Source organism: Quercus lobata, chromosome 1, assembly GCF_001633185.2.
Source record: "Quercus lobata isolate SW786 chromosome 1, ValleyOak3.0 Primary Assembly, whole genome shotgun sequence".
NCBI classification, from domain to species: Eukaryota; Viridiplantae; Streptophyta; class Magnoliopsida; order Fagales; family Fagaceae; genus Quercus; species Quercus lobata.
This window is the reverse complement of record NC_044904.1, coordinates 31,074,549-31,096,079: the sequence shown is the minus strand read 5'-3', so window position 1 is coordinate 31,096,079 and position 21,531 is coordinate 31,074,549. Positions and strand designations below refer to the sequence as shown.

Here is a 21,531-nt window from a genome sequence, read left to right as displayed (position 1 = left end):
TTAAGATTCAATCCTCCCCTACATCAAAAATTAATTGGTGTCTTGGTCTAATGATAAAAAACTATCAACTATTATAAAAAACGAACATCATATGTTGAAACTCTCTAAGTAAAATAAAATAAAATAAATTTTTTTGTTATTAAATAAAGGGATTCAAAATTCAAATCACGCTTACACCGAAAAGCAATTAATATCTTGGCTTAATTATAAATAGCAATTAGTTCAAATAGTGACACTGATTTTAGGTTAATTTTATTTTGAACATAAGTCTATATTTGAATTTATTACTAAATTAAATTATATATCTAGGATTTATTTTCACAAGTTAGATATATTGATTTTTATTTATGAACATTTAGAAATTAGATTACCAACCTTATATTATTAGAAATTGTATTTGTGGGGCCCAATAATTTAAGGGCCAGGCCCAGTTGCTCTTGGAAAATCCGAAGGCCCAAGCCGAGGAGAGCTGTGGCCCAAGCTCTACAATACAGAGCACAAAACAGTTTTGGGAGGCAGCCGAGGACAGTTCAATCCTTGGCAGATTCAGAATCCCACCGGAATAAAGGGGTAAAACTGGTATAGGAACGAATTTGTAAGGAGATCCAAAATATCTTGGGGGAAGTTATCCTTACTACCCTTCCAGATAAGACTCTGCACCTGACAGAGCCGTACTCTGCAGCCTTATCAACCATCCCCAACAATTCTGGGATTAGACTGATGGGACAAATATCAGTCTTGCAAAGATTGACCCTACACGTGGACGAAGGACAGTTAACGCAGACGAGTATAAAAGAAGAAAGTAAGTAAATCGAAAGGGGGACTCCCATTCCACCTCCAAAAAAAGGAGACGATCTGGGTGAGAACATCTCAACAACACCTGAGATTACAGAAAAAACCCATCGTCGGGTAACCGGGGTAAGACCCTAATGGTCCGAGGATCAAGTCCGAGGAGGCCCATCCCATAGGATGCGATGCCGTAGGGCTTAAACGTTCAAGCCCAAATCCTTTTTCTACACGAATTTCTCTAAAACCAGGACCGGGCACCGCCCCGTGACCAACGGCTAGCTTTTCAAGCCCACTCTCTACAAATCATATTGTGAGGGATCTTTCATGCGCGAGCCCAACATCCTTATTGGACCGCCAGAGAATTGTGTCCTTACAGTATTATTGTTTTTACCATGAAACATACTATTTGTCTGACTAAAATAATTGAAACATATTATTATTATTATTTGATTATCAATAAAGTTTAAATAACCCTTCAAAAAAAAATAAAGTTTAAATAATATTTAAAAATATTATGAATTTATTTCCAAATTTAGATGATACAATTTAAAGTCTATAAAAATATAACTAAATTGCAAACTACACTCCTAAAGTTTGAAAGTGTTTGGATTTTACACCTTAAAATTTCAGAATTTAGATTTTATTCCCTGAAATTCTATTATGTTTACATCAGCAGCCCCCCATCCATATTTTCTGTAAAGTGTCACATAAAATAATTAAAAAGTATATGACATAATAAAAATGACATGACATCAATTTTAGGTGAACTAAACATGTGTGACAAGTTTATATGACACTTAATAGAAAATATGGATGAAGGGGCTACTAATGCAAGCGAACTAGCATTTTAGGGAGCAAAATCCAAATTCTAAAACTTAAAAGTGTAAAATCCAAACACGCCAAACTTTAAGGGTGTAATTTGCAAGTTAGCCTAAAAATATATTTTAGAATTATATGATACATATACATACACAAACACTTTCAAAGCAAGCTCCAAACTCAAAAGGTTTTTCATGACTTTTGAGTGAAGTTTGTAGTATGCTTTTGTGTTGGAATTCCTTTCTCTCCCTTGTGTGTGTTTGCTTCTAAATATATATATATATTTTTTATTATATGAAGGTGAGTTTCAAGGTTCAAAATTGAATTTGGGAGGAGAGTGGGAGTCTAGTTTATGGTGTGTTTTTGTATTAGAATTCATTTCTCTCTCCCTTGTGTGTTTGTTTCTCATAAATAAAATTTTTTTTTTTAATCTTATATATGAAGGTGAGGTTCAAGGTTCAAAATTGTATTTGGGAGGAGAGTGGGAGTCGAGAACCCATGACATTGAAGATTGGGTATCCGTTTGGATACCGATTATCCCGCGTCTGCGTTTGCATTTTTCTTTTTAAGTATGTTTTGTGGCTGTGGTGCTTTTCCAGTAGGTCCCATGCACTGTACACGGGACCCACAAATATTTTTTTCTCCAAAATTTTTATTAAAAGTGAGTCTCACGGCACTATTCACATATTCAAAAATTATTTTACTATAGTATTTTCAGTTTTTAGTAAAATAAGCGATATCTAAACACACCCAGAATATGAGATGCCATTAGGTTAGAAGCACGTGGACCAAGAATATGAGATGCCATTAGGTTAGAAGCACGTGGACCAAGGTTCAAGTTACTATTTAATATTTATAAAGATAAAACATTTATGGGAATTTTATTTTTTATTTTTTAACTAATTAATCAATCGTAAAGTAAAAAATAATTTCCAGCCGTGCTTGTCAGCAGAGTTTGTCTTTATTGGTTTATTATTGGGTTTAAAAAAAAGCTTGAGAAAAGTACAATTATTCCTAAAGGGAAATCTTCAGGCACTCTCCACACCAATAAAAGTAAACAATCTAATATAATATAAATATATATATATATATATATATATATAAACTCAAATGTCACATGAAAAAAGTTAAGTTCTATGTTAGGTAGTTGTTTTCGTTGGTATGGAATTCTATGTGGATATGCTCCAAAAGAACCCAATTCCTAGTAAGTACGAAAGTACTACAAAATATAATATTCTCTATTCATCAAAAAAAATATATATATATATATATATATATAATATTCTCTTTTTATTAAATATCAAATTTTATAATTATAATAGTTATTAATAAGTATGTATTAAGATTGTGTTTATAATGAAATTATCTATTTTGGCAATTTAAAAAAATATGATATAGTAAAATTCTAATAGAATATTGTATTGGTCGAAAACAAAAAAAGAATGTGTAAATATAGAGGGTTTTATATATATAATTTAAATCTAATTGCTAAATATAAGCAAAAAATATTGATAGATACCAAAAAAAAATTATTAAAAGAAATAAAAAAAAATCAAAATCTATTTATAGATATTATATATTATTCGTACCTAAAAAAAAGTTTAAATCTAAAATAAAAAAATTGTAAAAAAAAGTCCCAAACAAAGCATCAGGCTCAAGCCCACCCCAAAAGTCAAAACACCTCTTAGGTCCAACCTTAGTTAATGTTTTGAAAACAATGAAACTACTGTGGGCTTTCCACGAGTGCCTTGTATGCTATTATTGTTGAGAGGTATCTACAACCGACTTTACCGAGGTGTACTGTATACATACATGTTGACACTCTCTCTTAACCTATAAAAAGCCACGGTAATCATCACTATCAAAAACTTTTCACTTCACTGCCCTTCTTCTACGTTTACAATTCTGCAACCTTCTAATACCAAGGTTCAAATTTATTTTTTATTTTTTTAAATTCTGATCTATAAGCCTCTACAGCTCTACTTCTTCTTTTACATTAATCACTTATCTGGGTTTTTTCTTTTCTTTTACCTTTATTTTCAATGTTTTTTGGGGGCATTCAAATAAATTATGCTTCTTTTTTGTTTTTTGAGTATTGGGTTGGTAATGGAATGCTATATGTTTGATGGGATCTTCATCATGAACTCAACTTTTTATGCCTTATGATTAGTTTTTGTTTAGATTGACCATTGTTGTGAATTGGTTTTGTGTTTGACAATTGTTTGCTTATTTGTTTGTTTGGATTTTTGACAGACTATAAGCAATCTTATAGTGGCGTGAGAACCTCTCAGACCACTGATCATGGTATGTTACTAACTTTGTATTCTTTGTGGTTTGTGTTTGCTAAATTGTTATCCTAAAAAAAGAAGGAAAAAAAAAAAAAAGTGGGAACCATATTGGATTAGGAAGGTGGTTTGTACTTTATTGATTTTGAACTTGGTTTGCATGTCTTGTGGAACAAGTAAGATTTCAGCTTTGGGATGCTTTATTTCTGTGACAGCAACATTTGGTCTTATTTGTTGAGCTTATATGTTTTTAGTTTTCAAATTTATCTGTTGCTTCTTGATACGGTTTTGATCAGAGATCTTATTGTTTGTTTTGATTGTTGAAGGCTTACGAAAACCGCCGTTTTTCAACCTTCGAGCACAGTTATCGTTGTTACCCTGTCTCTTTCATTGATAAGGTTTGAGAATTACCTCTGCTGAATTTAATTTGCTTTATTATAAGAAATTCCATTTTTAAATGAAATTGGTGGAATCAGTTCTGTCGCACTCTACTAATTGTGATGAGAAGAGTCTCTTTAAATGGGTCATTTGATTTGTAAGCTTACCAAATTGCATAATTGACCTTGTCAATGTCTATAATTTATGAAATTGTTTCATATTATGGACATTATTTGGCCTTGTACCTACTCATTGGTTAGGCTCTTGATTTTTTCTTGGTTTCGGATTCCAAATTAATTATTTCTCTGAATCTTTGCAGCCACATCTGGAAAAGGGTGATAAAAGTACGTTTACTGCTTGACTAATTCTGCGATACTATCCTTAATCTCTATACTTATTTCTCTTAATTCTCAATACTTCTTGAGGCTTAAAAATTACTTATAGTTTTCTTTTCGCTTCCAGTTATTATGCCTCCCTCAGCTCTTGATCGCCTTGGTAAGTCAACAATTTAACACCTCCTTCATTCTGTTCCCTTATGCTGATGCAAGTAGGTTTGCTTTTAAGCAAATCTCCTTTTATTTATGAAAACACCAACTATGACGTGGGTTTTTTTTTTGGCACTCCAGCATATTTACAAATAGAATACCCTATGCTATTTGAACTTAACAATCCTGCTGCTGGACGGGTTACTCATTGTGGAGTCCTAGAATTCATAGCTGATGAGGGACTAATATATTTACCATACTGGGTATGCTTTTTGTCTGTTTTATCTTTTGAATCTTCTGTGGTTCTTCAGAAGTTTTTCTTCTTATTTAGTGCTTTTTTTTATATTGTTAGATGATGGAAAACATGCTCCTACAAGAGGGAGACGTAGTGCAACTGAAGAATGCCAGCCTAGCAAAGGGAACATATGTTAAGCTGCAGCCACACACCAAGGATTTCTTAGATGTCTCCAACCCCAAAGCTATGTTAGTCAATGATTTTGCCATTTACATATTTGCCTTAAATCAGCCTTGATCTTTTTGTACATATAATTATGCTCTTTATTTATCTTTTCCATATATTCATTTGCAGCTTGGAAACTTCATTAAGGAGCTACTCTTGTTTAACAACTGGTGATACTATCATGGTTGCTTATAACAATAAGAAGTATTACATTAATATAGTTGAAACAAAACCCTCCTCTGCAGTCAGTATCATTGAAACGGACTGTGAGGTTGACTTCGCCCCTCCTCTTGATTATAAAGAACCTGAAAAACCAGCAAAATCAGCACTGTTGAACAGGAAACAATCAGAAGGTTTGTTACGTCATTTGTCTCCCCCTCATTTTGACACTTGTTCACAAGGTTTAATAATTAGCCTCTTATTCTGAATTTATTTTGGCATTCCAGCTGAAGATGAGCCAGCCAAAAAGATAGCCAAGTTTAGCCCATTCACTGGTTTTGGGAGACGTTTGGACGGAAGACCCTCAACAGAATCAGTTGTGCCAGATTCTTCTCCTATTCTTAAGCAGCACCAATCGGAAGCTCAGAATGGAACCAAGGATTCCAAGTCATCAAATCCTGCTTCATGTCAACCTTCTGGAAAGCTCGTGTTTGGTTCAAATATAAATCAATCCGAAAATGAAAAATCAAAGGTATGTCTTGCTTTCTTGTGATATAAGCTGCCCTCAATTTTTCTTATACATCTATTGGCCTACTTATTGTGCAGTTGGTGCTAAAACTGATCTCTTGCATATTGGCTTTTGTAATGTTAGGTTGCCCCAAAAAACAGCAGTCAAGATCCACCTCAGAAGGAAGAAGAGCCAAAGTTTCAAGCATTTATGGGGAAGAAGTATTCATTGAAAGGCTAATTATATTTAAGCTTCTCTTACCCCCATTGCTTTGCTAGATAGGAGGTAGAACCAATCATTTGGTCAATGGAAGATCCTAAATTCCTAACCCTACAGATGTTCTGCCCTAAATTTTTTTCCCCATTATATATTTATGTTCATATGAACCCAAAGTCAATGCTATAGAAGTAGTATGAACTCTGATGATTCAAACATTATATTTCCATACTCATTGGAGTATATAAAATTTATTTTACATCAATGTGTCTACTGATTGCAAAGTAACAGTTCTTTAAGATGGTGAGGGTTTCATTATTTATATTACACAAACCAGAACTACTTATGGTGCACAAAGATCTTGACATGCAATGACTCACAAGCAGTCTCCTCCAGAAGGCTGTTTCCTCATTGCTAGTTGGTAGTATAAACATCCACAAAAACCGAATCAGTGAAGGACTGGAGGCCTGCCAATGCAATTTACAACCCTGAATTTGTTTTAAAAACTATTTCCCATCTGAATAGTAGCAAGGCGCAATTCGCAATTCACAATTACAAGTACATAGGGCAAAATCATGGCTGCCTGATTAACCTGTCTATAGGTCTAATAAAGCATAAGATATTTTATTACCATAGGCTTTAACTACAATATGATCAGCATCACGAGCTTAATTCAAATTTTACTCAATTGGCTTTGATTAACCAGTGAATTAGGGAGCTCTGAATGAAAGGATTTAGGGCCCAATATCACTTTGGTGGACCTTTTATGGTAGATTGGCAAAATACCATTAATTCAAACTTTCATACTTCTCATGCCTCCTTATGGATCTCAGATATGATTTTAAGACCCTTGACTAATTGACTTTGGGTTTCTTCTTACTAGTATTCCATATCTTTCTCGGTGGGGGCCAATCAAGGAGAGCCTGCACCTTCCCCTCATCCATCATTACCATACCCTTGCTGACTTTATGCCCTAGAAACAAAATCTCTTGCTGGACAAACTTACACTTCTCTTTTTTAACAAACAATTGATGTTCCCTCAATTTGGACAGCACCTTCCCAAGGTGTTCCAAGTGATCCTCCAAGGATTCACTATATATTACTATGTCATCCAAGTAACCACAACAAAATGATCCACATACTCATAGAAGACATCATTCATCAAATTACAGAATGTAGCAAGGGCATTTGTTAAATCAAAAGGCATAACCAAAAACTCATGAGAACCATACCGAGTCACACAAGTAGTCTTGGGCTCATCCCTTTCACAATCCTCACTTGCCAATAACCTGATCTCAAGTCCAACTTTCTGAAGTAAACGACTTTGCTCAATCTGTCAAAAAGATCTTGAATCAAAGGGACTGGATACTTGTTCTTCACAGTCACTTTGTTCAAGGTTTTATAGTCCACACACATCCGCAATGAGCCACCATGCTTCTTCTGGAACAGAATAGGAGCACCATAAGGAGCCTTGGAGGGCTAAATGTAGCATGCATCCAAAAATTCTGCCAACTGCTTTCTCATCTCAACCAACTCCATTGAGGACATTCTATATAGGGCATTCGAAGGAGGCTTTGATCCAGGAACCAACTCGATCCTATGATCAACAGCATGCCATGGTGGAAAGGTCTTAGGCAATTCTGGAGGTATCACATTAGCAAACTCCTTCAACAGTCCAGCCACAGCATCTGGAACTTTGACATACTTGTCCTGCTTCATCTCGATCAATGTAGCCAAGTAAGTCATCTCACCCTTCTTCAGCCCATGCTCAACCTACATGGCAAAAACCATTGGTTGTTTCCCCTTACTAGTCTTGTTATTCCCTGCCCCACACCTAACAGGAACATAGCATGGCTACTTCTCATCAAGGATTAACAATACTCCAATTAATGGTAGTAAGGTAGCCTTAGCAACCACTAGGAATTCATCACCCAAAATTACATCAAAATCATCTAACTCCATGACTAGGAAATTCACCTTTCTTGTCCATTCGCCAACCTTAAACTTCGCTCCATAAGCAATTCCCAACATAGGTTTTGCCTCTAAGTTTACTGCCTTGATCTTACTTGAACACTTACTCACTTTCAGACCAAACCTTTGGACCATCCAATCAGCAAAAAAATTGTGGGTAGCACTAGAATCAAGCATACCCTCAGCCCTATTCTCGTTCATCTCCACTTGAACATAAGACAAACCCCTAGAAGTACCTCATGCACGTAGTGCATTTAGCAATTGCAAGGGGTTCACTTTGCTGGGAACGTCTTCATCGAACTGCCCACCACCATCTTCAACAACCATGGCATTAAACTTCTCATGCTTTGGACAGTCTCTTGCATGATGAGGGCCATTGCAAATGAAGCAGCCAGCATTAAGCTTGGGCTGTTCTTTACTTGGTTGAGAGGTAGAACTCTTTCCTTTGCTCTTGTTACCCAAAATTTTCTTCTACTTATCCTTCTTCTTGCCATCCTTCTTCTACTTGTCTTTGCCTTTGTCCTTGGACTTGCATTTTTCCTTATCCCCACTGGGCTTACTGAACTTATAGTCCACTAAGGCATCTGCAGCAGACATAGCAGTAGGCAGATCACACACTGCCTGCCACTTTAACTCTATTTGTGCTCAAGGTTGCAAGCTAGACATGAAATTGAACAGTTTGTCCTCCTCTGACATGTTCTTGATATCCAACATCAAAGAACTGAACGTCTTGACATATTCTTTCACTATACCGGTCTACTTCAATTTCTTTAAGGCGTTTCTTGCAACCCAGGCAGTGTTAGTAGGCAAGAACTGGTCCTTTAATTATTTTTTAAGGCTTCCCATGAGTCAATTTTTCCTCTACCAACATCTGCATTATATTCCACACAGGTTCTCCACCATAACTTAGCATTCCCTGAAAGATACATGCCAGTAATCGTCACCATCTCTTGACTAGGCACCCTGGCAACCCTGAAGTACTGCTCCATATCCCATAAGAAATTCTCCAAATCCTTGGCATTCCTGGCACCATTAAAGGCTTTGGTTCAGGTACCTTCACTTTGGTGGCCACTTCCCCTTCCCTAGGCAGGCCACTCATTGCTCTCTTCAACAAAGCAATTTTTGTTTCAAGTTGGCGTTGGGTCACCCTTGCTACCTGGTTCTGGGTGTCCAGTACAACAGCTAACTCTTCAACACGAGTCAATGCAATATCCCTCTGTTCTGCAAGATCATTCCTCACCACAGCAGTTTTTACAGAGACAGCTTCTAATCTGTCACACACAGAAAGTTGTTCCCCCTCTCTAGGAACTCTGAGTATGTTCTCCAAGACAATCACCCTTGCCTTGGTGTCTGAAGACATGCAACCTTGCTCTGATACCAATTGAGATCCTTCCTTGGATTGGCTAACTACTACAGGAAGTTTATCCAAGGGTATTCCAAGAAAGTTGCTCCTCTCACAGATTTGCTAAAAAAGGACAAGAAATGGGTGTGGAGAGATGCATGTCAAGAAGCTTTTGAGAAGCTGAAAGTTGCTGTATCGAGTGAGCCTGTGTTGCGTCTACCAGATTTTGAGTTTCCCTTTGAAGTCCATACTGATGCTTTTGACAAAGCAATTGGTGGTGTGTTGGTGCAAGAGAAACATCATGTTGCCTATGAGAGCAAGAAGTTGAAAGAAGTAGAGCAGAAGTGTTCGACTCATGAAAAAGAGATGATTGTAGTGGTACATTTTTTGCTGGCATGGCGTGTGTATCTACTAGGGCCTAAGTTCGTGGTGAGAACAGACAATGTGACTAATACCTTCTTTAACGCACAAAAGAAGCTGTCACCCAAGCAAGCTAGGTGGTAGGAGTTGCTACAAGAATATGATTTTGTGTGGGAGCATAAACTAGACAAGCACATTGAAGTAGTAGATGCACTTAGCCGCAAATAAGTGCAAGAGTATGTGGCTGCCTTGACTAGAGTGGAGTCAGATTTTGTGGATAGGATCAAGGAAAGTGCTAAGCTTAATGCTACCTATCAGAAGCTGGTGCAAGATGTGACTGCAGGCCTTGTGAGGCGTTATTGGCTTGAGGATGGGTTGTTGTATGCCAAGGGTGGCAAACTGTTTGTTCCAAGTGGGAAGATCCGTAGGGAGTTACTGAAGGAAACTCGTGATCCACAATGGGCAGGACATCCAGGTAAGGATAGAATATATGCATTACTGTCCCGTTCTTACTACTGGCCTAAAACAGTATTGGATATTGAGTTGTATGTGAAGACTTGTCTAGTTTGCCAACAAGACAAGGGCTTAACTCAAAAGGAAGTAGGTTTTCTGCAGCCTCTTCCTCTACCAGAAAGTCAATGGGTTTCGATTTCAATAGATTTTATTACTGGTTTGCCAAAAGTTAAGGGGATGGGTTCAGCTAGCCAGAAGAATTGGCTAGACTTGTTGGATTCTGCGCAGTTTGCCTACAATCTGCATAAGTCTTCATCAACTGAGATGAGTCCATTCGAGTTGGCAATGGGGCAATAGCCTCTCACACCTCATGAGATTGTTAAGTAGCGTTCAGAGGGTAGGTGTCCTGCAGTGTACAGATTTTCCATCAACAAGCAAGAGTTGATGTAGGAGGCACGAGATAGCTTGTTGAAAGTGCAGAGGAGAATGAAAAAGTATGCTAATAAAGGGAGGAAGCCTCTTGAGTTCTAGGTTGGGGATAAGGTGCTGTTGAAACTGACATAGCAGATTTGGAGGAAGTTCAGAAGTGAGGCAATTCACAGAGGTTTGATTCCTAAATATGATGGTCCATTTGAGATTGTAAAGAGAGTTGGTGCTATGGCTTACAAATTGAAACTGTCAGAAAGATTGCAGATTCACACAACAATTCATATGAGCTTCTTAAAGCCTTATTATGGGAATGCAGAAGATCCTGCAAGGAATGAGGCAAGGCAAGGCCTACTTTCATGGTTCAGTTTGATTGAGAAGTGGACAAAATCCTTGACAAAAAGGTGACAAGTTATCGAAAGGGAGGAAATAAGATAACTTACTACTTAGTGAAGTGGAAAGGGGCGGTTAAATCAGAGGCAAGTTGGGAGAAGGCATCTACATTATGGCAATTTGAGAAAGAGGTGTCGGAATTTGAGGATACCTTACTAACGAGGAAATCGGCTTCTTTTGGTGGGGGTGGTTTGTTAAGAGCTTTACTAGTTGCTGATGATGGCATGAGGAATTGGAGTACTTGGACAACATCAGGCCAGTCACTTGGCTCAATGTTTTCTCAAGATACTAATGGCTTCTCATGCCTATCTAGTGAAGTTCCTAACTGATCTTTGAGGGGGACAAGTCCAATCTCCCTGCTGGATTCAGAGTGATAAGCACGATGAAGGGCAACATATGGAGGCACCTTACTCCACATGATGCCCCAAGGCCATGGCAAAGAAGGGCCATGGTAGACAGAGACGGATTTTGATGTTGGGCAGCAGTAGATAGTGCTGACCCTATGGGATGGTGCATAGCAATGGTGGCTTGACTGATGGTTGCTTTGTGTGTGGACTTGGTGGCTTAAGCGCAAAGCAATGCTGGGCTACCGTGATGATGATTTGTTGTGCCAGGTATTGGGCTAATTGGTGCTGGCAAAATGCATAGACTTATGTGAACGGGTTGATGGCAGTTACTTGATGTGCTGTATATGGGCATGCTGTGTGGGCCGTGATGTTGATGAGAAGGGCTTGGGAAGAGGGCCAACCCTTCTAAAACGTGTGTGGGTTGCTGGAGTATGGACAGAAGCCCTATGATAATGTACTGAGACATGGGCTGGCATGTGTAAAGTGTGCAACAGCAGTTATCAGTAGTTACCAAGCAGTTCCTAACTTTCTGGATGTTCAGACCTACTGTGTAAGGCTGGAAACATGAAGAGCAGGCCAAAACAACATCAGTTGAAGGTGTCCTAAGTCAGACCTCATGTGATAGCAAGTCCTAGACAAGGGGGCAATTACTTGGTTGTAACTGCCGTGACAGTTATTTCTGTGCATTTATCCTAGGCTGTTAGGGCTGTTAACAGCAAAGTGTGTAATTTTGGCTTAGAGAATTTCGTGTTTATTCTCCAAACTTCTTTTGTACTTGATATTGAGTAATAAAGGTTGGGGTTGGTGCCCTGGAAATACTGTGTGTTGTGTGTGTGTGTGTGTGATTTCCTTTAATAATTCTGTTCTGAGTGTTCTTGCAGTGTGTGTGTGTGTGGAGTGTCGGCTGAGACTAAGTTAGGGACTTAGTGCCATCACAGACAAAAAATTTAAAAGAAAAATTGACCCTGTGACAATTGGTATCAGAGTAAGGTTGCCATGTCTTCGGACACCAAGGTAAAGGTGACTGTCTTGGAGAACATACTCGGAGTTCCTAGAGAAGGGGAACAACTTTCTGTGTGTGACAAATTGGAAGTTGTCTCTGTAGAAACTGTTGTGGTGAGGAATGATCTTGCAGAACAGAGGGATATTGTGTTGACTCATGTTGAAGAGTTGGTTGCTACACTGGACACCTAAAACCAGGCAGCAAGGGAGACCCAACGCCAACTTGAAACAGAAATTGCTCTGTTGAAAAGAGTAATGAGTGGAAATCAAAGCCCTTTAATAATGCCAGGAATGTCAAGGATTTGGAGAATTTCCTGTGGGATATGGAGCAGTATTTCAAGGCTACCAAGGTGCCTAGTCAAGAGATGGTGACGATTACTAGCATGTATCTTTCAGGGGATGCCAAGTTATGGTAGAGAACCCGTGTGGAAGATGATGCAGATGCTGGTAGATGGAAAATTGACTTGTGAGAAGCCTTAAAAAAAAGAATTAAAGGACCAGTTCTTGCCTACTAACACTACCTAGGTTGCAAGAGAAGCCTTAAAAAAATTGAAGCAAACTGGTACAGTGAGAGAATATGTCAAGATGTTCAGTTCTTTGATGTTGGATATCAAGAACATGTAAGAGGAGGACAAACTATTCAATTTCATGTCTGGCTTACAGCCTTGAGCATAGATGGAGTTAAAAAGGCAGGCAGTGTATGATTTGCCTATTGCTATGTCTGCTGCAGATGCCTTAGTGGACTACAAGTTCAGTAAGCCTAGTGGGGATGAGGAAAAACACAAGTTCAAGGACAAAGGCAAAGACAAGCAGAAGAAGGATGGCAAGAAGAAGGATAAGCAAAAGAAAAATTGGGGTAACAAGAGTAAGGGAGAGAGTTCTACCTCTCAACCAAGCAAAGAACAGCCTAAGCTTAATGCTGGCTGCTTCATTTGCAATGGCCCTTATCGTGCAAGAGACTATCCAAAGCTTGAGAAGCTTAATGCCATGGTTGCTGAAGATGGTGGTGGGCAGTTTGATGAAGAATTTCCCAGCAGAGTGAACCCCTTGCAATTGCTGATTGTACTACGTGCAGGAGGTACTTCTAGGGGTCTGTAATAAGTTCAAGTGGAGATGAACGAGAATGGGGTTGAGGGTATGCTTGACTCTGGTGCTACCCACAATTTTGTTGCTGATCGGATGGTCCAAAGGCTTGGTCTGAAAGTGAGCAAGTGTCCAAGTAAGATCAAGGCAGTAAACTCAGAGGTAAAACTTGTGTTGGGAATTGTTTATGGAGTGAAGTTTAAGGTTGGCAAGTGGACAAGAAAGGTGAATTTCCTAGTCATGGAGTTAGATGATTTTGATGTAAATACTATGTGTGTTGTGTGTGTGTGTGATTTTCGTTGATAATTCTGTTTTGAGTGTTCCTGCAATGTGTGTGTGTGTGGAGTGTTGGCTGAGACTAAGTTAGGGACTTAGTGCCATCACAGACAGAAAATTTAAATGCAAATCTATGTGATGATAATTTCAATTTTACATGACAATCCACCAATTTTATCTATTTATTTAAAATTGAGTTGTACAAGCACAATGATTTAGCATTTATAGGTCTCAAAGTAAATTTATGGCCCATAATGTTATTTCTTATTTTTATATCATGCAACTTTTGAGAATTTTTATGTAAGGACGAACGGCTTAAAATTATGTTATTTATGGTTTTATTATTATTAATTATTATTTTTCTATTTATGTAAGGTGAGTTGGAATTTTATAAGTGAAAAAGAAACAAATTATCATGTCTACTACTATTCTACTAGTAAGGTGAAACGTTACAAATATTCTATCCTCAGTTTATCATCAATATTCCAATTTTATCTTTTTTCACAACAAACTTCTTAAATAATACATTCTCAAAAAAAAAAAAAAAAAAATTCTTAAATAGCCAAGATTCTTGTAATTTAGCTAGAACCTTCTCATATATAAAGTGCTTGGGGATTTAGGAGGAAAACGTTTGAGATTTAGGGTTAGCAGCATATTGTAATAATCTCAAAAAAAAAAAAAAAAAAAAAACTTAAATAAATTCTTCTAAAAAAACTTTCTTAAATAAGTTGTCAAAAGTCTTGTAACTGAATTGGTTGGTTACTCGTGGTGTTTTCAACTTCCAAAACATCTAGATACAAATCCTACCTTATTTTTAAGTGAATTTTCACATTGAAATTCTATCTTTCCTTGTATTTCAATTTATCTATTTCAATATTTTTATTTTTATTACACTCGTTTTATGAATATGTTACTTATTAACAATCCAACAATCAATACCACAAAGTATAGTTAGTCGTACAACAGTCTTATAATAGTCTTATTTTTCTTTTTAGCTTAATAAGTATTTTACGATCACACAATACTCATAATGAGCTTTTTGACTTCATCCATCTTACTCTTGCCCTATAATTCACATCCTCTTCAATCTCTCAATATTTATGAATTATTGATCAAAGATTAAAAAAAATTATTGCTCTTTGGTATCTTTTGACCATAAAGTCTTACATTCCCATCATCTTTGTTTCTACGGCAAATTACAACTTACCCACCTGTGGTTTAGCTGAAATTTAAGTTGTCAACTTGTGGTTTAAAATTTGATACTTTACCCACCTCAAGTTTGACCAAAATTTAAGTTGTCTATCTTTGATTTGAAATTCCATGATACAAGTGTTCCGATAGATAGCTTTTTATCTTGTATTTTTATGTTTTTTGTGTATTTGGAGGAGAGAGACATAAAAGTGAAATAAAATTACATATTTAGCTCTATTTTTAATAAAGGTGAGTTGTAGAAATCTAATTGACCTAATCTTAAGTGGGTAAAGTGTCAAACTTCAAACCACAAGTAAGTAACTTAAATTTCGGCCAAATCAGAAATGGGTAAATTATAATTTACCCGTGTTTCTACTTTTATTAAACTTACATTCTATGTTCTTTATTTTAATTTTACTTAACTGAAGGCCTTTAAATTCTAAAGGGTCTCACCAAATTTCGAACTTAACATTAGCTCAACGTCTAGTTTCTATAGTATCCAAAATATTTTTTCTTGAAATATAGAGCATCCTTTTCTTAAATAAATAAAAACTCATGCTAATGATAATGGATCCCATACCCTCCATTGTAATGAGACAAAGTATTACTAAGTTATAAGACACTTACCCCAATTCACATCTTGTCTACCTATATATATATATATTTGGATATAGCCAATTATAGGTCTATGGTGACATGAATGCATCGATGCAAAGACCTATTTTGGACAAATTGTTTAATAATAGGATTGGTAAGAGTTCAGCATATGATCAACACAATAGATTAAGCTCCATGGATTAGCCTTCTGTTATATTCCCATCAATAAAAGTTATATTCTCTTTGCTTGCAGTTGCGTTAAGCCACTGGGCGGAATCATGAACCAGAATTGGAATTTTATTATTATTGTTATTACTGAATTTTTTATTAACTTGTTTTCACATTCGTAGAGTGTAAAAAGCAAGTGAATCTATTCTGGAAGCTTCAATATAATGACTCTTAACTGGAATAAGCAAAAACAAATTTGATAATTGAATCCAAGCAAATCAACAACTATTTCTTTACCTCTTAGTTCAGAAGTTTTATTTATTTATTTATTTTTTGTATCAACTTTATGGGTCATGGGTCATGCTAACGAGTGCTCTTAGAGCACTCCTTAATGATCCATTTTAGAAAAGTTTTGATACCACTTTTATGGAAAATAAAAAAAACTGTCAAAATATTAATTACTTTTTTTTTTTTCATTTCCCATAAAAACTTTCTTTAAATTGATTATTAACCAGTGCCTTAAGGACACTCATTAGCATTTCTCCTACTTTATTATACAGTGAAAAACCTCCTTCGCCTCTCCCCTCACCTTCTCATCCTTCCTCTCTATGACATTAGGCTCCATAGAATATTCTGCCCTCCCAATAGTCCAGAACTGAAACATATGCAGACTTGCTTGGAAGGTATTGTAAAGCTGAAGGAAACAAATTTAAAATATGATCTTCCATGATACAGTTTTTTAACCCTCAGTGCATTTGAAACTCTGAATTAGCCTTCTGTTATAAGTTGGCCAAAAAACAAAATTACAATTTTACCAAGAAAAGTGAGTTTTAAAATATAAAAAAATAAAAAGAAAGCAGGCAGTGGAACTGGAAAGAAAATTATGTTAGAAATAGAGGTGCATCATCATCCACCCCGCATATAATGGATATAGTTTAGGAAGTTCTATTACAAGAAACATGGATTTGGTAACTAACAAGTCACATGACACATAAATTATAAAGACTTCAATTATATTAGTGATAGGAGATCTAATCTATCTAGAATAAATACAATCATGCATCTAGGGGGTGGTAAAAACTTTATTTTCTTTCACACCACAGCTAAGCCTTCACATATGTCTCAATTGCAACCTTTCCTGAATACGCAATGTTTTCAGACTTCCCTTCAGCTTCCCAGAGCTCTGGCAGTGCTTCCCTGATATTATGTATGCTCTCCAGTGCATGATCCACGCCTTCAATGCGCTGAGAACTGCCCACCTACAGCCATGCATATATAGTTAAATTAGTTCAATAAGCACTATTACAATAATCAAAATGCAGGAATTTTATTCATCATTTGAAATAAATAGCTAACCATCACAGTGTGAAGGTCCAAACGCTTCGCAGTCTGTAAATTACGAATACTATCATCAAAGAACACCTGCAAATTAGCGAGAAATTACAATGTTAATAAAAGATTAGTGGGTGGCAGGCAAAAGATTCAAGATATGGAAAATATGCAGAAGACTAATAGAGTATGGTGAGAAAGTAAATGGCCCTAACAATCAGTATCAGGGAGGCTTTACATGGAAGAAAGATGCAAAACAAAAGCAAATCCCACAAACTGGATTCAACCTGTTCACACCGCAGAGCTAAAAAATTTCCAGGGAAATGAATTAATATTCTTACTGTTCTTTGAGGGTTGATATTGGCTATCTTGAAAACTTCTTCAAATGACTCTTCAAATGGTTTGCAAATAACTGGGGTCCTGGGAAGTACCGAACTATCATTAGGTTCACTCATATACTCATTTGTCCCTGAAATGGTACTTGATCTTGGGACCCCCAATTCTGTGTCATCCTCTTCCACAGGAACATTCTCTTTGTTGGTTGGATTCAGAGTTTCAAAGCATATAATCCTTTCAAAGCAGTCCTCCAATCCGAGCCTGCTAAGCACTCTAGCAGTATGGGCCATATCTGAATTTGTAAAGACCTAAACAAGAAGACCATACATCAGCATGAGAAAAAAGCTACATGGCAAGCTACTACCCAAGATACCCAACCCCAAGACCCCAACCGTTAAGAGCACTTCGAATGTATAGATTGGGAGAAAGAAACTCACAACTTTCCGAATAGGCAGGCTAAGCAAAAGACCCCTCAGTACAGGGTCAGGTTTTAGCAAATTGTAGGGCAATCTTCCATGAACAAAACTGTTAAAGAGGAAAGTAAGAGATAACAAAAGTTGTAATTTTTACGTTTTGAAGACAATGAGAGAGAGAGAGAGAGAGAGAGAGAGAGAGAGATTGGTACCCATGGAAGTCATCATAATCAAAGTTATATCCAACAGCCTGAAAAATAAAAAGAGAAATTCATTATCATCCTGCCCTACATTATACATATTTTCAGAAACAATTTTTGAAAAAAGAATACTAAGACCATAGCATACCCTGAGACCAGCCATCGTTGTACCATAATCCTTGTACAACGAAAAACATAATTCAGGAACCTTTTTCTCCTCTATGCCAAGTTTCAGAAGCATATATTCTGCAGTAGGGAATTCAGAGAAGGGTTAAGAACTTAAGACTTTCCTTTATTTCCAGAAGAATTAAACATTTCAACTACAATGCATGCATTACCTTGAATATTCTTGGTGACTTGTACCGACAAACCAGAACTAAGAGGGTAAAGGGTGTCATCCAGATCTGGAAATTAGATATACATATCTGGTTAATATGCTCCTCATGGCAAGAAAATTGAAAATGAAAAGGAACTCGTACAAAATGCTTACCGAATAGAAGACACTCAAATTTTGGCTTAGAAGCATGTAGGTACCGATCCTCATTTTCCATTTTGAACTAGAATGCTACAAATTAGAAAGACTGTATAAAGATAATATTTCAAATATGGCTAAAGCATGAACTTTGTATCTTAACTAATTTTTGGCATCATCTCACTAAAATAATTTTCATACTCAGAAATGTACAGAAATAAATTATAACCAAAGAAAACTATTTCTTGAAAAATAACCACAACAGAAATAAAAAATGCACATTATAATTTTCTAGACATCAAAATGTGGATCTGCATAAAAAAGAAAACTTGCAATAAAAAAATGGTGACTTTATTTAAACTGCCACAACGTGGAACATCAAAAAAAAAATTTTCTTTTTTTTCTTTTAGTAATTTTTAAAAAGCCCTCATAGACTTAGAAATTGACTGAAGCAATTAAGATTGACCGCAAATTAGTATATCAACAAATATTCAAACTTCATTAACCGTAGTTTTGAATTTTGACATTTCAAATTCCCGAGAAACCAAACACTTTGCTCCCAAATCAAAATCTAAAATGCCTCAAAACTCCAATCAACCCAGATCGCAAAACTGAAACCAAAGGCAACAGGCATTGCAAGATTTGGAAGAACAAAACCCTAAGCATTTGTCAAATCTTAACAGAACGCATCACACACATAAAAAAGTAAAAAAAATAAAACAAACACATAACTAAATAAATAAGAGAAACCCAGAAACTGCAACAATGATATACATATACTAGATATTTTGGCAGCAAGTAATCAACTTTAACACATAAAACTCAAAAAGAAGACCAACCCAGATCAGCATTTAACTGACATAACTTGAAATACAAGACCACAACAACAACAACAAAAAAGAAGCATATAAACATCTTACCTAGAAGTCTGTAACCCAAATCAACCAGATCCAAATGGAACAATGCTACAACAACAAAGAAAGAGAGACAGAGACAAAGAGCGAGAGAGAAATTGGGAGAGTGTGTGGTTTTAAATAGAGAACCGTTGAACGCGTTGAATGAAAGCGACCAGAAAAGTATGTATAGTGTACACACTACACAGTGAAAAGAGAGAGAATCTTCTTTTTTTCTTTTTTCTTTTTTGAAAAGAAAGAGTTTTCTTTTTTGTTTGCTTTGTTGGAAAGAAACTGAAAAGGCAGTTTGACTTAGTATTACGTGGTCGCATAGAAGTTTGACACGTTCTATGTTCTACTAAGGTTTTGTGCCGCGTCCCAATGACACGTACCCATTAATGAGTACAGATTTTTTGTTTTTTGTTTTTTAATTTTTAGATTTTTATTTTCTTCTTTAGAAAATACAAATTTAGCAGCATATTACCGTATTGGTTTCTCTATAAATTCTTGGTTGTATTACGTACATTTGTTTTGGACATAACAGAAATAGTTTTTTTTTAAGTAAAAATAAAAAGAGCTAAATACTTTAGACACCCACATTAAAAAATAATAAAAAAATACATTGTTTTGTTGGGGGGAGGGGGGGGGGGGTAATGTATTAACTATAAAGTTCATAGACCAAAAATGAATTGACCCATTGTGATAAATTAACCAATTAATTTAGGCAAGTTAATTAATTAAGTTAATTAATATGCAAACGCGTGGTAGTACAAACAAATCACCAATAAACTAAGTATGTGGCGGAAAATAAATTGACACAATAATTTGTTTACGAATGGGGAAAACTAACACAGCAAAAACCCCGGGTGATTTTAAGGTCACTACTCTCGAGAATCCACTATTATAATAACAAGCGGTTACAAGTAAAGGAATCTCAGTATCTTATACCAACCTACAATTGAACCTCTTACCCCAATACCCAATTAGACTTGTTCTGTAGTGAGAATTTCTTTTTTTGATGTACGGCTCCCAGTACGTGACTAACCAATTGCGCGGATCCCAGTACGCGACTTCAATCACCAACTAAAGAAGGTTGTTGCTACAAGGTTCTTCAGTTCATCCCAACGATGAAGATTAAGAAGATGCTTGGTCACAAAACCCTATGGTGTACAAACTCAGCAACTTCTTCACAAGAAAGATGAACTAGGGCAAATTCTGTCTCCGGTCACAATTTGCCTGAACAAACTTTACTCAACACTTGTGCAACTTGTAAACACTTTGACAGCTCTTAAAATAATCCTCTTATATGTCTAGGGTTGTGAGAAAAAAAAGTCCAAATACATAATCACGGATTAGAGTCAAAATAGAATTGAAATTCTGTTTTTCATAAACCTCGACAGATACCCTATCTATCGAGTTGCTGTCAAGACACGGGGTTGAACAGCTCTTTAAGCTCGATAGATGGCTAATTGTCGAGCTTTAATGACAGACACTTTTCAGTTTGAATCTTGGACAGACTTGTATGGTTTCAACACTTGATCTTGAAATAAAATTTCTTGAAGTATTAAACACATCCTAGATCTACTCAAATACAAATAAAATGCGTTTTGTCAAAAAATTAACCAATTACATAAAATAGTGACATATATTTCTAACAAGTAAATCACATATGTCCTAACAAAAATAAACCATGTCTATGAGTCTACCAGTTACTAATTTACTAAAAAAAAAGCTACTACCGTATTACACCCTATAAAAAAAAATTGGCTATTGCTGTGACACACGTACGCGGTTAGCCAAGCTTGTAATTTACTTCAAGTTATTCAACAATCTCAGGCGTTTGGGTTTGAAACTTTGAATATGACCAATTTATTTGTCTTAACTTTGGTCATTATTATGGGCCCAATAACTTAAAAAGGGAAGATAAAATAAAATAAAAAGACCACGAGGACATGAATCGATTAAAAAACTGTCTTCTAGAATTCAGTTATTATCACCAAGAAATTTTTTTTTTTTAATTGATCATCACCATGATGTTTTGGATGTATTTCCCATTTAACCCTATTACATCATTAATTCGTACAACAATTCTTATAGGTAGGGCGACGGGTTGGTTGAAAAAATTTCAATGCGATGTCAACCCACCAATCTCTAAATCCAGTGAATTGGTTAAATTTCTT

General features: G+C 36.2%; 2 protein-coding genes across 3 annotated transcripts; one reads left to right on the top strand and one right to left on the bottom strand.

Annotated features, from left to right (window-relative positions):
* Positions 1–3,354: 3,354 nt before the first annotated feature.
* Positions 3,355–6,343, top strand: LOC115986626 (ubiquitin fusion degradation protein 1 homolog). Of its 2 annotated transcripts, none has more exons than XM_031109848.1 (10): positions 3,355–3,456; positions 3,862–3,912; positions 4,220–4,291; positions 4,591–4,615; positions 4,734–4,766; positions 4,898–5,019; positions 5,109–5,239; positions 5,346–5,569; positions 5,663–5,907; positions 6,028–6,343. In XM_031109848.1, the coding sequence occupies exons 2-10, from the start codon at positions 3,910–3,912 to the stop codon at positions 6,121–6,123; spliced, it is 951 nt and encodes a 316-aa protein (XP_030965708.1). In that variant the 5' UTR covers positions 3,355–3,456; positions 3,862–3,909; the 3' UTR covers positions 6,124–6,343. The 2 variants fall into 2 exon arrangements, with proteins under 2 accessions (XP_030965708.1, XP_030965700.1); XM_031109840.1 differs by having other exon boundaries at positions 3,374–3,534.
* Positions 6,344–16,572: 10,229 nt separating this feature from the next.
* Positions 16,573–19,578, bottom strand: LOC115986618. The gene is made up of 9 exons (XM_031109828.1): positions 19,379–19,578; positions 18,477–18,551; positions 18,325–18,390; positions 18,135–18,232; positions 17,999–18,036; positions 17,811–17,898; positions 17,379–17,681; positions 17,065–17,130; positions 16,573–16,967 (listed from the first exon to the last, which is right to left on the bottom strand). The coding sequence occupies exons 2-9, from the start codon at positions 18,535–18,537 to the stop codon at positions 16,812–16,814; spliced, it is 876 nt and encodes a 291-aa protein (XP_030965688.1). The 5' UTR covers positions 18,538–18,551; positions 19,379–19,578; the 3' UTR covers positions 16,573–16,811.
* Between the last annotated feature and the right edge of the window lie 1,953 nt (positions 19,579–21,531).

Coding starts and splice junctions, on each gene's coding strand:
- LOC115986626 (XM_031109848.1), top strand. Junction 5,020..5,108: donor TAATATATTTACCATACTGG/GTATGCTTTTTG, acceptor TTATATTGTTAG/ATGATGGAAAACATGCTCCT. Junction 5,240..5,345: donor GTCTCCAACCCCAAAGCTAT/GTTAGTCAATGA, acceptor ATTCATTTGCAG/CTTGGAAACTTCATTAAGGA.
- LOC115986618 (XM_031109828.1), bottom strand. CDS start 18,537: ATGGAAAATGAGGATCGGTACCTACATGCTTCTAAGCCAAAATTTGAG. Junction 18,037..18,134: donor CAACGATGGCTGGTCTCAGG/GTATGCTATGGT, acceptor TTTATTTTTCAG/GCTGTTGGATATAACTTTGA. Junction 17,682..17,810: donor GCCTGCCTATTCGGAAAGTT/GTGAGTTTCTTT, acceptor CTTCTTGTTTAG/GTCTTTACAAATTCAGATAT.